This window comes from Coturnix japonica, chromosome 3 (genome assembly GCF_001577835.2).
Source record: "Coturnix japonica isolate 7356 chromosome 3, Coturnix japonica 2.1, whole genome shotgun sequence".
In the NCBI taxonomy this organism is placed as follows: Eukaryota; Metazoa; Chordata; class Aves; order Galliformes; family Phasianidae; genus Coturnix; species Coturnix japonica.
Window position 1 is genome coordinate 62,795,189 of NC_029518.1, and position 15,600 is coordinate 62,810,788.

At 35.8% G+C, this 15,600-nt stretch overlaps 1 protein-coding gene across 3 annotated transcripts in view; it reads left to right on the forward strand.

Annotated features, from left to right (window-relative positions):
• HACE1 (HECT domain and ankyrin repeat containing E3 ubiquitin protein ligase 1) overlaps positions 1-15,089 on the forward strand; it is a 42,539-nt gene extending 27,450 nt beyond the window's left edge. For all 3 annotated transcript variants that reach the window (XM_015858756.2, XM_015858757.2, XM_015858758.1), the window contains 6 exons: positions 1,916-2,112; positions 6,473-6,604; positions 7,360-7,458; positions 7,677-7,747; positions 13,577-13,690; positions 14,176-15,089. In XM_015858756.2, the coding sequence (XP_015714242.1) occupies positions 1,916-2,112; positions 6,473-6,604; positions 7,360-7,458; positions 7,677-7,747; positions 13,577-13,690; positions 14,176-14,278 (716 nt within the window). In that variant the 3' untranslated portion in view covers positions 14,279-15,089. The remainder of the gene's footprint in view (positions 1-1,915; positions 2,113-6,472; positions 6,605-7,359; positions 7,459-7,676; positions 7,748-13,576; positions 13,691-14,175) is intronic.
• The last annotated feature ends 511 nt before the right edge of the window (positions 15,090-15,600 follow it).

A 15,600-nucleotide genomic window follows, 5' to 3' on the forward strand; every position in this document is an offset into this window, starting at 1 on the left:
TTATACCTCTGTTTTCCAAAGTAATTGTTTTTCCTGCATTGGAGTGGATTATTCAAACAAGATTTCTAATGCCAGTTCCCTCACCTTTGTGAGTCTCCTCTCACTTCAGGAACCTGAGATGCACACCAGCAGGTGCTCCTGAGGTTTTTTTCAAGTTTAGGTGTTGGTTATGTTCACTGTTGTTCATGCCAAATACAAATTTCCAGGTTACAGACATAGTAGAGGTTTCCTTTAGCTTCTTGGGGGTCATAAGCAAAGGAGTATTAAACATCCTATTGAAGTCTGAGACCAGTTTCATACTTCTGGTTTCTCACCTCGCACTGGAATCTTTCATTTTACTTGCCTTTCCTGATGATGGTAAAAGCTGAAACCTGTGGCAACAAGTGAGGCCAGTTTTTTTTTTCAGGTTCGGGTGGGCTCATCACCTTTTTACACTGTGATGGGATCTTTCTGCCCCAATATCTGGTAGGCAAGGAATGATCTGCTTTGGTGATAACACAGTTGAAACGTGGTTTATGATGTGTTAAAATTTCTGAGTGATATTACATTTTGTTTGTGCTCTTAAACTTCATTTTTCTTTTTGTTTATCAGTGTACTCTATTACAGATACAGAACTACGGCAAGAATACAGTTAGAAATTACTAAGGTCTCTTCGTTTTTTTTTCTCCCTCAAACGGTCTTCTGCTTAAGCAGGGGAAGAGAAGATACTTTCCCTGTTGCTGTTACCCAGTTATTTTGTATTTTTTTAAAAAGAGACAGTTTTCTGTTTGGAAGAGGAAACTTCAGCTCCAGCCTCCAAAGACATCTTAGCACTATTCAGACCTTCCAGTGAAATACTGTAAAGAGATTTTTGCATTTATGTGTTTGTACAAGCTGTTAACCTCTGAATTGTCTTATTGTCTGGGGTGCTGATCCTGCAGTCCATAGCATGTTAAAACCTCTACTAATAGAACATTCATGTGTCACCTTAAAAACGAACAAGAAAAATGTGAAGTAAAAGACATACTTCCCAGTAATTAGTTTTCTCCTGTAAAGCTGTTAACACTTATACCCTCTTCCTCTTTTCCATGTATTTATTTTGACAGTTATCTAAGTTATCTGTCTTTGTAAAGTCACTCAGGTTTGCTTTCTTGTGCAGTGAAGAGGTAGTTTTTTCTGTGCAAACTCAGTCACCTTGTTCTCAACATGTTTGCTCAAACTTGTTCTCAAGTGCCATGTCTGTGAAGAGGATAATAAATAAGCAGTTTCCATACTGGGCTGGCAGCCAAACTTCTAGCACCTCAGTGCATATCTCAGTGCTTCTGAGTGACCTGAAGTTCAGTTTGAAAATGTGAAATTTCTATAAATCACTTTTTTTTTTCGACTGAGTAGTAGAACTCATAACAAAAGATGAAAAAAGAAAACTGAAGAGTGAAGGAATTTTCAAAATATAGATAGATATTCGTGGCTTTTTTTTTTTTTTTTTTTTTTTTTCCCAGCTATAAATCTTTTCCTGGGGAGAAGAGATACTGTACAGGGGGGGAAAAAAAGAATGGATTTGGGTTCCTGGAAGTTAAATAGAAAACTTTAAAGGAGCTTTTCTTTTTAGATCATTTCTTTAACCTTGCACATTTTGTATTGTTAGATGCTTCTACTGAAATCCACAAGCCATCTAAAATTGTGTAGACTGTTGTTGCTTAAGAGGTGTGCCATTTGCTTCTCTGAGGGGGAAAAAAACACATCCAGAGGAAACTTTAATGCTTTTAAATCGCTCTAAGTACAGTTCTGCTGTAGTATAATAACGGTGAATCCCTTTTTCCTCTCTTCTGTTACTGCATTATTCTGTTTCCTCTCTAGAGGGCAATCTTCTACTACATATAAAATTAGAACCCTTTTTACCTTCTCATATTTATTTTATCTTTATTTTTCTTTTTAGGTATACCTGTAAATTATCAGGATGTAGCATCTATTGATCCAGAGTATGCAAAGAACTTGCAGTGGATTTTAGATAATGATATCAGTGATCTGGGTTTAGAGCTGACATTTTCTGTTGAGACTGATGTATTTGGAGCAATGGAAGAAGTGCCATTAAAGCCTGGGGGTGCGAGTATACTTGTTACACAGGAAAACAAGGTGAGTATACAGATTTATTCAGGTGCTGGTAATATAAGAAAAAACAATTGTACTCTTTTCCTGAGAAAGCATGCAAAATAATAAGTTACTGGCTCTTTTCCCTTTCTTTTTCTAGCTTAATGCATTGCTGAAGTAGTACTATTATATGTATCTTTTAAGTGTTCGGCTTTGATGTTCTTTCTGTCAGAACTTCTGGAAGAAAAATGAAGTATTTGTTTTAAAAGTTACAGATATTGATAATGTTAAATCATGACTGAATATGCCAGGAGGGTAGAACAATAGCAATTGCTAAAAAGTAAAACTGTAGGTAAGGCAGCCTTAGATTGCCATGCAGTAATATACAGTATGACCTGAAAAGCTGCCGGAGGCTTTTCAGCCATTTGCAGTTCACTCACTATGTTGTTGTATCAGCAGGTTTAATTTACTTTGTGTATGCAGTACTCATTTGGTTTCCCTGCTGACGCAGACAGCTGTTGTAATAGTAATCACCACTTGGTGTCAGCATTTGCTCTCACAAAATTCTATTTTCTTGGCGCAGTTGGCACCGAATTCTTGTATGCTTGATCCTCATTTTCATTAACGTAGAGTGCCATTGCAATAGCTGAAGTGTGTGTTATTAGCCTGATTCTGCCTGTCTCCTGCAATACAGCCATTCATGAAAGAATACGGACAATAAAACAAGTCTGATTGTGAAGTGAGTGGGTGATTAATTTCCTTACTGCCCACCAGAGACTGCAAAGGTGTTGATTCTTGTTTCTAGGTGGTCTTGATTGCAGTGTATAAAGCAGATCTGATGATGAAATGAATAGCGTTCTTTTTTACGACCATTTTAAAAGTATTTCGCAGTTACCAATTAGCCTGAAATGAGAAGTTTGCCCACATGAGGATTTCCTCAGTCATTAATAGCTCACCTTGTTCCATTAACTTATGACTCGGGGCGCAGTCTGAGGAAGGTGCTTGAATGTGCATAGAACATATGCACTCCTGCCAGCTCATCAGCCTTCCTCAACGCTGTCAGGAAGGGACTGGCGCTTGTGTAGCCTTTATTTGAAGGGTGGGAAGAAACAGCTAACTGTTATAGTAGCTTTAAAACTGTTATTATTCATTGATTTTTTAATTCGAAGGCTGCAAAATGGAAAGTCTACGTACATCTATAAGATGCCAGTGTTTATTTCTGATTTTGACGTCAGTGTACCAAGCTGCTGAGAACTGTAGAACTGTTTTTTAGTGTGGTTTAGTACTGTTTGGTTATATTTTCCAGTGTCTTTAAAATGACGTGATTTTTGCTGTATGTTTTAACAGCTCTTACAGGTTAAACAGAAAAGACTGCACTGTAATTTACACAGCCCCCCCCCTTTTTTTTCCTGCAACAGATACTGTTTTTTTTCTCTGCCTTTACCTGAGGAACAAAAGATTTTTGCTTAAAAATCTTTGTATTTGTCATACCTCTGGGAGAAGGAAAAACCAGCTTCTAAAAGAATTTGCTGTGTCTGCACACTAGCAGATTACCTGTTTGAAGATAATGTATTTTGAAATGAAATTGAGTGAATCTTTATTCCTTTAAAACCAAACCAACAAACCCTCCCAAACCCAAACAAACAAACCAACCAACCAAACAAGCCCACAGAAACCATCCATTTTCCTCTTACAAAAACGCAGAAAGGAAAAGAGAAAAGTACATTGTTGAAGAGTAGAAGTAATAGCTGCATAGCTGTTTGTAAAAAGGTGTTTTCTTTGAGCAAATTCTCTTTTTACCTCCATTGTGTAATAGGTGAATGGTTGTGGGATCATACCATGTAAATGTTCCATTCTTGCAATTGGGCTGTCTGCATAGCTCCAACAGAAGTCTCTGTTATAGTAGTGGTTCAGCAGCCTTTTATGATGATAATGGAGAGACCTCAGAGGGAGAAGGATTGCTTTTTCCCATTTCCTTGCTATGCAGTTTTCTTTATTCTTTTCTATGTGTGTTCTTGTAGATTTCGACTTACTTGTAGGAAAAATGAGAATCAAAGTTTGACCATATGCTGTTTCAAAAAGTAGACCAAATCTCTAGTCATATTTCTTTCCCTGACTTTTGGACCTGTCTGTCTGTGACCTGGCCATGCTGTCTGGCAATAAAAAAAAAACAAAACACATTTTTAAAACAGCTTTAGGATGTGTCTGCCCCCTAAACTTGAACATCATAATAGATGTTGATCCTTGTCTTAGTGCATGGGGTTGTGAAATTTTTGCTTGCTTTACCTCAAAGGAAAATACAATACAAGCCCTTACCCCAGCTAGACTTCTCCATTATGTTTGCGATGAGCAACTCACTGAATAAAGAATATGTTAGTTGTACCTTTTATGTGCTATGTAGGACTGTGTACAAAATTATGAAGTTGTTTTTTTTTTTGTTTTTGTAATGTGTTCTTAAGGCTCTGGAGAAGGAATAAAATGCAAATGAAATAAACAGAGGCAAAAACAGATTGGCCATTTTTAGCTGGCATACTTTATGTAAATGTAGTGGGACAGGTCTCTCAGCATGCACCAGTTCTTGTAGTCAGTATGCTATGTTGTTCCAGGCTGTTTAAAGGTTTCTTGTTCTTCCTAAAGCACAGCAACTATTTTCTTTCATAATGGAAGTGTTTAATGTAAATATATTTGTAATGCAATAGTGTAATTTTTATACATCATACTGCTAGGCAGGTGGGTTGGAACTACATGATCCTTGAGGTCCCTTCCAACCCGGGTCATTCTGTGATTCTGTGTAATTCTAGTGGATTTTTAAAAATAAGATTGTGAATTTTTTTCCTCTACTTCCCTGTTTTTTGAGCAGCCTAACAAGTAACAGACTTAAAAACAAATATTTCTGCTTGTAGAAGAACAATGTTAACATTACTTTTAATTCTGTTATTGCTTAAGTTTCTTATTTCTACCCAGAGCTCATAAAAGTAGTTGCAGAGGTGAACTCTCTACTGCAGTTAATATCCTTTGGCTGCTCATCTAATTCATTAGGAGGGAGTTGTCTTCAGTTCCACTGATAGTAAAAACAACCTAGGGAGATTACTAGATTGCAACCAGACTTTTGTTAACAGCTCTGCAGCTGAAGACATGCTTAGGTATGTCTTCAGAGCTCTTTACAAATTAATTATCCTCTCGCTCTATTGTGATGATAGCAATGCATTTAAGAATATCTTCCAGCTGTGAGGCAAGTAGCTAAACTGTGTACTTCTGTGCTTGTAAGGAACTGCCCTTGAAAAAAAATGCTCTGTTTTGTTTGGCTTTCTTTTCTTTTTCAAGAGAAAGAGACAGATTACTTATTTGTTTTTCTTCGGGTTCAAAACCTCAGTGTTATGTTAATGATTTATTTATTTTTTTTAATTTAAACATCTATGTTGCATGTTTGTAAGGTTGTTGTCTTGAAGCAAGCTGATGGTAGAGATGATTAAATTGGGAGATATATTTTATGATTTCCTTACTAGAAATCACAATTAGGAAGTAAAAAAAAGCATTACTTTGAAACCATATGCTTTAAAAAAATCCAGAAATAGATTTCTACTTGAGGACAAATTTTCTGTTCTTGAATACTTTTTAGACTTGCATTGTTTTGTCAGGTTAAATGAGTGGTGTTTGCACAGCTTTAATGCAGGCACTTTTAAATCTGTCTCTTTCTTAAAATCCTTCCTTTAACTGCCTCTTAAGCTTTTGTGTTTGCAACAAAAGCAGAGTTTTGGAGAATTCCTTTTCTAATGGGAATCTTTTAAAGCAGAACAGAGCCCTCAAATCTCTAAAGCATGCAAAATACTGCATTGTCTGTTTGCATGTTTATGGTATAAATACTGTTGTTTTTCTTCCCTCTAAAATTGAGGTGGCTTTTGAGACTTTAGTTAAAAAAAAGTTATTAATACAACAAAGCTTGCAGGGGTTAGACTCCCAGAGGCACAAGGAAAGCAAGCAGGCTTTTTTCACTAGCAAATATTGCTTCAGAATGTTACCTTTTTTTTTCTGAGTTACACCACTTGGCTTAACTGTGCAACAGCATGCATCGGAGGTGGCTATATTAGATGCAGGCATGACAAACAAGTTTTATTCACTTCTGTGGTCTTGGTCTAGCTCCATCATGACTGGCTGCTGCTGTGATTTGAACTCTTGCATTTGGGAGTTGTCTTTGCTGGAAGGATGGAATAAAACAATGGACTATGAACTCTAAAGGATCATCTGAGTTATCTTGTGTTACTTAACTGTGTGGAAAATGCATAGGGGACTCTTAATGCCTTAACAGGAGGTGAAATTTGTAATGTTTGGAGGACTGCATTTATGTGTGCGTGATCAGTAGGTTTTTTTGTTTCTGTATGTCTTAACGTCATTTTCTTTTTTGCAGGCTGAGTATGTACAGCTTGTCACTGAACTTAGAATGACAAGAGCCATTCAACCTCAGATAAATGCCTTTTTACAAGGCTTCCATATGTTCATTCCACCATCTTTGATTCAACTTTTTGATGAATACGAACTGGTAAGCAGAGATGCCTGTACTTTTGGTCAGAGACTTTGTTCAGCACCATTCCTCGATAATGTGATAGTGCAGAAGCAGAGCCCCGAGAATACATATTTTGTATCTTTCATATCGGTCCTTTCATTTGCATCTATCAATGAGGATCTCAGTTTGAGTATTCTTGCTTATTCTACTTAGTATTGCAGGAAAATGACAGTGATAAATGCTATAAACTGTGCCTTGAGAATTGTTGACTATATATATATGTTATATATATGTTATATATATACATATATATATATATGGACTTTTTTCTTTTTTCTGGAGGAAAGAATTGGAAGACAGAATTTCTTCAAGAATCATGAGATGCTGTGTACTGTATTCACTTTTTTTTTCTTTTAGTTTTAGAATCAAATTGGAATAAGTTTTTTAAGGTAGTTTGTTGTTCTGTAACTAAGGTATCTCAAGTTTTGTTTCAAGTTATGGTAAAACTTAGAGCTTTTATTTTTAGGCTCTTCCATCATGATTTCCATCTCTTGAGATAGTGTGCTTGAATTACACAGATTGTGTACAGTTGCCTGATCTCAAGATAGATTTTGGTAGTAAAACTTAGTAATAACACAAGATTCTGTAAGTGTAAAGCTAAGCAGAAAAAGAGCAACAAACATTTTATTATTATTATTATTATTTAAAAGCATTACTGTTTAAAACTAGCATAATCTCTTGAAATTAATGGTCAGTCCACACTAACAAAAAGCTGTGTGCTTCTTCTGAAGGAGCTTTTGTTGTCTGGTATGCCAGAAATTGATGTGAATGATTGGTTAAATAATACAGAATATACCAGCGGCTATGAGAGAGGAGACCAAGTAATCCAGGTAAAATTATTTTTTTTATTAATAATGATTGTTGCATTTTAATCCACAAGAATTTTTTTTTTAATTTGTACTGTGTTCCCATATTAAGTGACCTAGTTATATATTTGATGTGAAAATTGTTGTAATTTAAGATACAAAGAATTTGTAGTTTTACCATTATGTTTTCAAATGGTGTAAGTATTTGATGGAAAATGCAAACTAACTTATCTCTTCCTTAGTGGTTCTGGGATGTTGTGGAAGAACTAACTCAGGAAGAGAGAGTGCTACTGTTACAGTTCGTTACTGGCAGGTGAGAAACTATGTAACAACAAATCTTTGTTTGGATACTTTGAAATAAGTCGACAGACTTAAGGTCGTATACTTAGAAACTACTGTGAATATTTTGGTGTTCAGTGCATTTATCTAAACAGGCAAAATGTGTGTTAGTACTTCTGTTACCTATATTGCTGCTTGAATGGATAAGTATTCACCCACTATACTTGACTACTTTGCAGGAGGCCTCACAGAATTATAGAATCACTCAGGTTGGAAAAGTCCTTAAAGATCATTGAGTCCAACCATGACATAACCATACTACCGTAACTAACAACCCCCCACTAAATCATGACCCTGAACACCACATCCAAACAGTTTTTAAACACATCCAGGGATGGTGATTCAACCACCTCCCTATTTCAGTGCTTAACCGCCATTTCTGTAAAGAAGTTTTTCTTGATATCCAACCTAGACCTCTCCTGGTGTAACCTGAGGTCATTTTCCTTCATCCTGTCACCAGCAAGAAGAGACCAGCCCTGCTCTGCTGCAATTACCTTTCAGGTGTTGGAAGAGAGCAGTAAGATCTCCCCTCAGCCTCCTTTTCCTTGGACTAAACAGCCCCAGTTCCTTTAGTTGCTACTTGTAGGGCATATTCTCCAAACCCTTCACAAACCTTGTTGCCCTTCTTTGGGCCTGCTCCAGCTCCTCAATGTTGTTGTTTCTGTACGGAGGTGTACAAAACTGAACACATTACTTGAAGTGGGGCCACACCAGTGCTGAATGTAGGGGCAAGATGACTTCCCTAGTCCTACCACCACACCATTTGTGATACAAGCCAGGATGCCATTTGCCATCTTGGTTACCTGGGCACACTGCTGGCTCATATGCAGCTGACTGTCAATCAGCACACCAAAGTCCATCTGCAGCTTTCCAACCACTCCTCCCCAAGCCTGTAGGATTGCCTGGGGTTGTTGTGACTAAAATGCAGGACCCAACATTTGGCCCTACTGAAACTCATACGGTTAACCTTGACCTCTCAATCCAGTCTATCCAGATCCATCTATCCTTTCTCCCCTCATGTAGATCAACACTCCCTCCCAACTTACTGTTGTCTTCAAACTTACCAAGGGTGTGCTCAGTCCCCTCATCAATATCATTGATAAAGTTTTTGAATAGGAGTGACCCCCGTACCAAGCTTCTGTGTAATTACTTTGTTGCCTTGGGTAATTTTCAAGGAGGTAATGAATTTAATGACACTTTATATTCACCTTCCTGTTGCATGTTTATGTATCTGTTGGTTTCTCCAGTGAGAACTGGATAGAATCATAGAGTGGTTTGATTTGGAAGGAACCTTAAAGATCATCTAGTTCCAACCCCATTTCTATGGGAAGGGACGCATATCACTGTAAGGTTTGAATAAATATAGGCTTTACTATAAGAAACAACTAGGTTTGATTTTAATTGGTGTAAACAGAACTTCCTAAAGCTCAATTGGATTTAATGTTAGTGCAGCACAACAAGATCAAGTGAAAATGTAACCATATGTAAGCCTGTTTGCTTTATATAGTATTGCTGCCCTAAATTCTAGTTGTTCTCCAGAGAAAGCCAATTTTACTTCATTTTATGGTTTGAGCAGTAAATTTCACTTGGATCTGGGTGTCTTGCCAGGTCTGTGTGTACAGATAGTTTGCAAAGTGACATATGTTGGCTGAATTTTGTAGTTCTTTTTTGCTTTGTTTCTTTTTCTGGTGGTAGATATAGATTACACCATCTTCTTAACTTAGTGTTCCCTTCATACTTGAGGATCAGCAGAGCAGTTGACCTTTTCCTTTGTTTATAAATTTTGTGATTAAGTGTGGTAAAATACAAATTTAGATCATTAAACTGTGTCTTTTATAGGAAGAAATTTCACAGCCACAGACATATCATCAAATGGAACAGTCTTTAAATTATATTAGTTTCACTTGATTTATTATGAATTTGATTGGTTTTAGGGATCACAGGCAATTTAAGAAGCTAGTTCTGTGCACATTGATCTTCCTTTATCCTCTACACAAATGATTCCTGTGATTCTTACTGCACATCTGCTGCCTGTCAGCTGGTGGTCTTCCATTTTTTAATGAACCAATTCATTTCTAAATCTAGGTGGCAAATAAGGATATGTAAGATGTAAGGTCATGTTTCAAATGCTGCTTAAAACATTGCGAATGATAATGAATATACTGAATGCCACTTCATAGACATTGGGGATAATATCCTGGATTCTCGGGGATACTTCTTACCAAGTAAACAATTGCATAGCCTGATTATACATGTTTGAGCACTGTTCATCCAATAGTGTCCTGGAAAGCTCTAGTTTCTGGACATAGAAAATTTAGATGCCAAACTGTGAGTTTCATGTCTAATACAGGCCAGTATTTCAATTAAAATTTTACATTAAAGTTGTATCTGATTTCAAACATGATTTTTTTTTTTTTTTTTTTTTTTTTTCTATCTGGATGCTCCACATTTTTTAACGAGGAATTTATTTTAAGATTCTGTGTATGCTGGTTTGCAATCTGCATTCTAAATTTCCATTATTTTTTCCATTTCCCTTTAGTCTCTTCTGCATATTCACTTAATTGATTTTGTGTGTGTGTATGTGTGTGAAGTAGTACTATTTTTACTTTCCAATTAAAGGCTATAAAATTAATTTTGTGAGTTGAATAACATTAATTACATTTGTGCCAATATCTTCAGTGTTTCTCTGACAACTCTAAATATTTCTGTAATGTTACCTTTCATCTTCCCCTAGTTGTAAAGCTTTTTCTCTTCCATGTAGTAAAGGCTTTGGTAGTTTCACTGCTTATAGCATTGGATTAATCGGTAATATTAATTTTGAGACATCTTTTAGTTTTCTTTTTGACGATGCACTTTCCATGTCACACGTGCCATTTCAGTGTCTGTATTTTGGAGGTCTTAGCACACTGAAGAAAAAGCCAAAATATTCATGTGCCAGATATTCGCATTGGGGACCCAAATGTTTTCTTAATAACCATTTAGTTTATTACTGTACTTGGCTATTTGTTAATTGCCTATTGGCAACTTTTGATCAGGCTTGTAGTTAATAGTTGGGAGTGTTGAATACTTGCTGTGATAATTGTTTACTTTACTAGTATTCTTTTAAAACTACAGAGTTTTTAGGTTATAGTACTGTGGATGTCTGCTCTTCTGATTTAAGAGGCTGCAGTTTCTGTTAAGTAAAAAATAAGCTATATGCTATTTTAAGGGAAAGTCAATATATTTGATATGGTAGATATGATTATTCTTAAAACATAAGTAGAGTGAGTTAGTTCTTTCTATGCTGTTTTTTTTTTTTTTTTTTTTAGTAGGATTATGCAAAATCTGTTAGTAGAAAATAGATAGTAATATTATGATTCAGATGCAAGTTTAAACATTTCAATAGCACTAAAGTTTCCCAAGCTATGGAATTGCATTGTTGCTTTTGCTGAAGGCTATTTGCACATTCGGTAGGAGAGGTAGGATCTTGTGATCTTATTTACACATCTTTGAAAGGCTTTCTTTATAATGTTGGCAGTGTTTTGTTGAGATGAAATCACATACTTGGAGGTTTAAGCCATTTATTTTGTGCATTGAAAGCCATGATTTTAATCTACCATATGAAAAGCATTTTAATGAGTTAAATTATAAAAAAAAGTTAGCTAATAGTGGGCTGTTGACAAAATGAGGTCTGTATTTTATTGCTTATTTGAATGCAGAATTCTCCTGGCTCACAGAACAAAAATTCACTGTAGGGGATGCAGCACTGTATTAGAAATGCAAGCCAAAAACATGATACAAAAGAGTGTACTGCTGTAAAATCTTTACAACTCTTTTGAAGGGTGGCTGCAAGCACAATTGCATTTGTACATCAGAAATGGTAGGCTGCAAATAATCAGTACTCCTCTTCCTGGTGGTTGCCTTATACACCAATGCTAGGAATGATGTGTTGAATTGTGCTGCCATTAATCTAGGTGGTTGAATACTATACTCTTGTTGGATGCTATAGCTACCTCTTAATGGTGTATTTAAGAAATGTTATTGCAAGGTTTGATATATCTCCTTAACATCAGGCAATAGCAACCTCCCCTTTTCTGCATTTTCACCATGTAATTTTACTGATTGAAGCTTTACTTCATTCTTCTTTTCCATTCTTATTCTCATTTTTAGGTTTTTTTTTGGTTTTTTTTTTTAACTTAATTTCATTATTTTTAATGAATTTTCCTATAACCCTGAATGCTGACAGCTGTTTTATATTTTATGGAAGGTTTTTCTTATTTTATCAGATTCTTTCTTTGCTTGTTACAGAGTCATAGAATAGATTAAATTGGAAGGGACCTCATCCAACTCCATGCTCAAAGCAGGGTCAGTTAGAACTGGATGCTCATGGTCTTGTCTGGTCTACAAGGACCCCACAGCTTCTCTGTGCAACTTGTTCTAATGTTTGACCACCCTCAGAGTGAGAGAGAGAGAGAAAAACAACACAAAACCACCCCTCAGGTTTAAATGCAATTTCTCAAGCTCTACTTCATTTATTTACCCCTTTGGACATTTAAGCACACCAATCAGATTTCTCTGAGACTCCTTGCTGAACAACCCCAGCTTCTCACCTAGTGTGGCTGGTTTTCTGGTCCCTTTGTGTCACTTTGCTCATCTTGATACAGCATATCCTTGTCTCTCTTCTGCCAGAGAGCACTTCCAAGTCTTTCCTTCCTGGGCTGAACACAGGCGGGATCACCTCTTGGCACTATTCTTGATGCAACCAAAGAGTCTGCTGTCCTTTGATGTGAGAATGCATTGCTGGCTCACACTGAACTTCATTAGACCTTTTCCTTTTGTTGCAGTTCACAGACTTTAAAAAAAGAAAATGTAATGAGGACTATAATAACAACAGGTTTTATGTTGTAATGCATACCAACTTCAGTTGATAGAAATATCTGAACTTTATTTGTCTCAGTTTAAAATCAGGGAAGGATGCTGAAAACTTCATGTCTATTATCTATTTACACTTTAATTAATCCTGGAAAATATATTGAAATGTGGGGAAAAAAAAAAGAAAAAAGAAAAAAGAAAAGAATAAAAGAATAAGATGATTAAGAGAGAATGCATTCCTGAAGATGGTAGTGATTTTTGTGTGTATTGTTTTGACATACATTATTGGTGACACACTGGAACAGGTTGCCCAGGGAGGCTGTGGATGCCCTGTCCCTGGAGGCATTCAAGGCCAGGCTGGATGTGACTCTGGGCAGCCTGGTCTGGTGGTTGGCAGCCCTGCATATGGCGGGGTAGTTGAAACTGGATGATCATTGTGGTCCTTTTCAACCCGGGCCATTCTATGATCACCAGATGAGAATGTATCCACCATGATGGTTTTATTAGTTAACACCTGAAATGTTAAATCTGAAGTACTAAATGAAAAGATGTATCAAAACACTTGGGTCAGTTTTTACACAGGCAGCAACTGGAGAATAAACTGTTTAATAATGCAGTACTTTTTGAACTGCAAATGAAGAAAAATAAGTAAATAAGGTGTGATAAATATGATAATGTGGTAAACTGAGATCTTATAAAGACTGGTTGGAGAAGTGAACTTGCTTTGCAAACAGAATTCTCCTGAATATCATTCAAAGAGTTTGATGTATAATGCACATAAATGTAAATGTAAGTATTATAATTAAAAGTATTTAGACAATGAGAATTTTGATACTGATGTGAGAAAGGGAGAACCTTGATAAAAGTGTAAGTTAAGAGAGATTGTGGTGTTACTAATGTGTTTTTTACTTAACTCTTCTTATGATGATCTAATTTCTGTGAGTATTCTCAGTTCCAGAGTGCCTCATGGTGGCTTTGCCCATATAATGGGAGGGAGTGGACTGCAGAATTTTACAATTGCTGCCGTGCCATATACTGCCAACCTTTTACCAACATCTAGCACGTGGTATGTCAAATACTCATCATAACACCTTAGAAATAAAAGCTTTTCCTTTTTCTTATAAATGCCAGTCAAAAATATTTTGAGTGTTTTCATTAAAAGGCCAGAAGTCCTTGACAGTTCCTGGAGTATTCTCTTGCCATCATCCAGGTGGTGGGTTTATACTCAGTGGCAGTTGTATAATTTTTATTTTTTGCTCATTTTTCTCCACTTCAATCAAGTGGAATCAATAAAGGAAGTTAAAAGTGAAGTTAATGTATTAAATTTAACTAATGTGATTAAAAAAAAAGTTTTTCTGCAATATATGTGGATGCTGCTCAATGGGATTGTAATGCAGAACTGGCTTTGTTGGATCCTTATTTACTGAATGTGACATCTTTGGAATTTTCAATTAGAAGACAAAACTTTATGCTTGCATTTCTTGTTCTGATGAGTTTTCCTTTTCTATTTTTCTGTTCTTGGTTTGTTTTTTTTCCTCTTCCCCTTTCCAGTATCAACATGCTCAAGTTACCTGAATACCCAAGTAAAGAAATCCTGAAGGACAGGCTTCTTGTGGCATTGCACTGTGGAAGCTACGGTTACACAATGGCATAATGAAGTCCAGAAAACTCATCTGACTACTGATGTGAAATTCAGTGTGGTGGAAATTGTTTTTTGGGAAGCTGTTAGTGGAATAGCAACTCAGATGCTGCAGCAAGGCTGAGTTTCAGAACTCATACAGGATCATCAGGTTTCTTTCTCCATTAGGTGTTGACAAATGAACATTGATACTGTCACACAGCTTACTTTTCTCAGTATGTTGTATTTTCATTTTTTTAAATGACAGGTCTGTATGGAAATTGGTTTACACGTTTTTCATTATTACTTCAGTCTGAATTGGGAAGTTTGTTAGAATCTCTTTCTGCTGTCTTATTTTTGATTTTCATCTAGATGGTCAAATGGCATTGGCTTATTTTGCATTCAGGTAACGTACTGCTAATGGACAGGCTTGTACTTCATGCCTTGTTGCATGTGAAAGTGCCGTTTATTTTTTCAGAGAACACCAGGGAAAGTTCAATTTGGATATTGTACAGTAAGACAGATCTGATGTATTTTCCATTCCTTTGCATAGTAACAGAAATAAAGTTTTATAACTTTTTAGTATTTTAATGTATATAGTATGTAAAGATTAGACTTATCACAGGAAAAATATCAGATGAAATTAATATCTAATTTGTATTAGAATTTACACTATATTCTACTAAATATTTAAAGTATTTGTGACTTTATAGTCAACTTACAGTTTAGAATTTGTAAATATTATTTAAGTTCTACATCCATTTGTTTGTTTGAATGCCTTTGCTCTTTCCTTGACATAAATGTATGTTTAAAAGTTATTATTAAATTTTAATATTTTTTACCGGAATCTGAATGTGACAAGTTTGTATAGTTTCATATATTTGTTTTCTTTCTAGGACTTTGTTCATCTTGTTTATACTTTTAAATCACCATGGAAATAGCTTCTGAGAAGGCATTATTAAAGTTTGTGGATAGACGTAAGCAAATGCACAGGGAAGGAACCTGAGCTTACTGAGAGGTTAACTGTCAAGGCTATAATAATTAGAATCTCACGTCAAAATTTCTATAGCACCGGGGTATGTTCCTCAAGTCATATGCAGGAATGCACACCTGAATGTTTTGTTTTGTTTTTTTAATAAATGGGGATAGAATAGATATATTTATAATGGTTTTTAAAAGACTTTATGGTAGGTCTACATTAGCATTTTGGTTCAGGATAGGATTGTGTTTTTATTTTTTAATGAATCTGATCATCCCTACTTGCCATGCTTTTACTCCAGAGAATGTGGTATGGATTATTTCCAGCTGAAACTAAACAGAAAAACACCATCCATGAATGTACCAAATGCTAACAGATA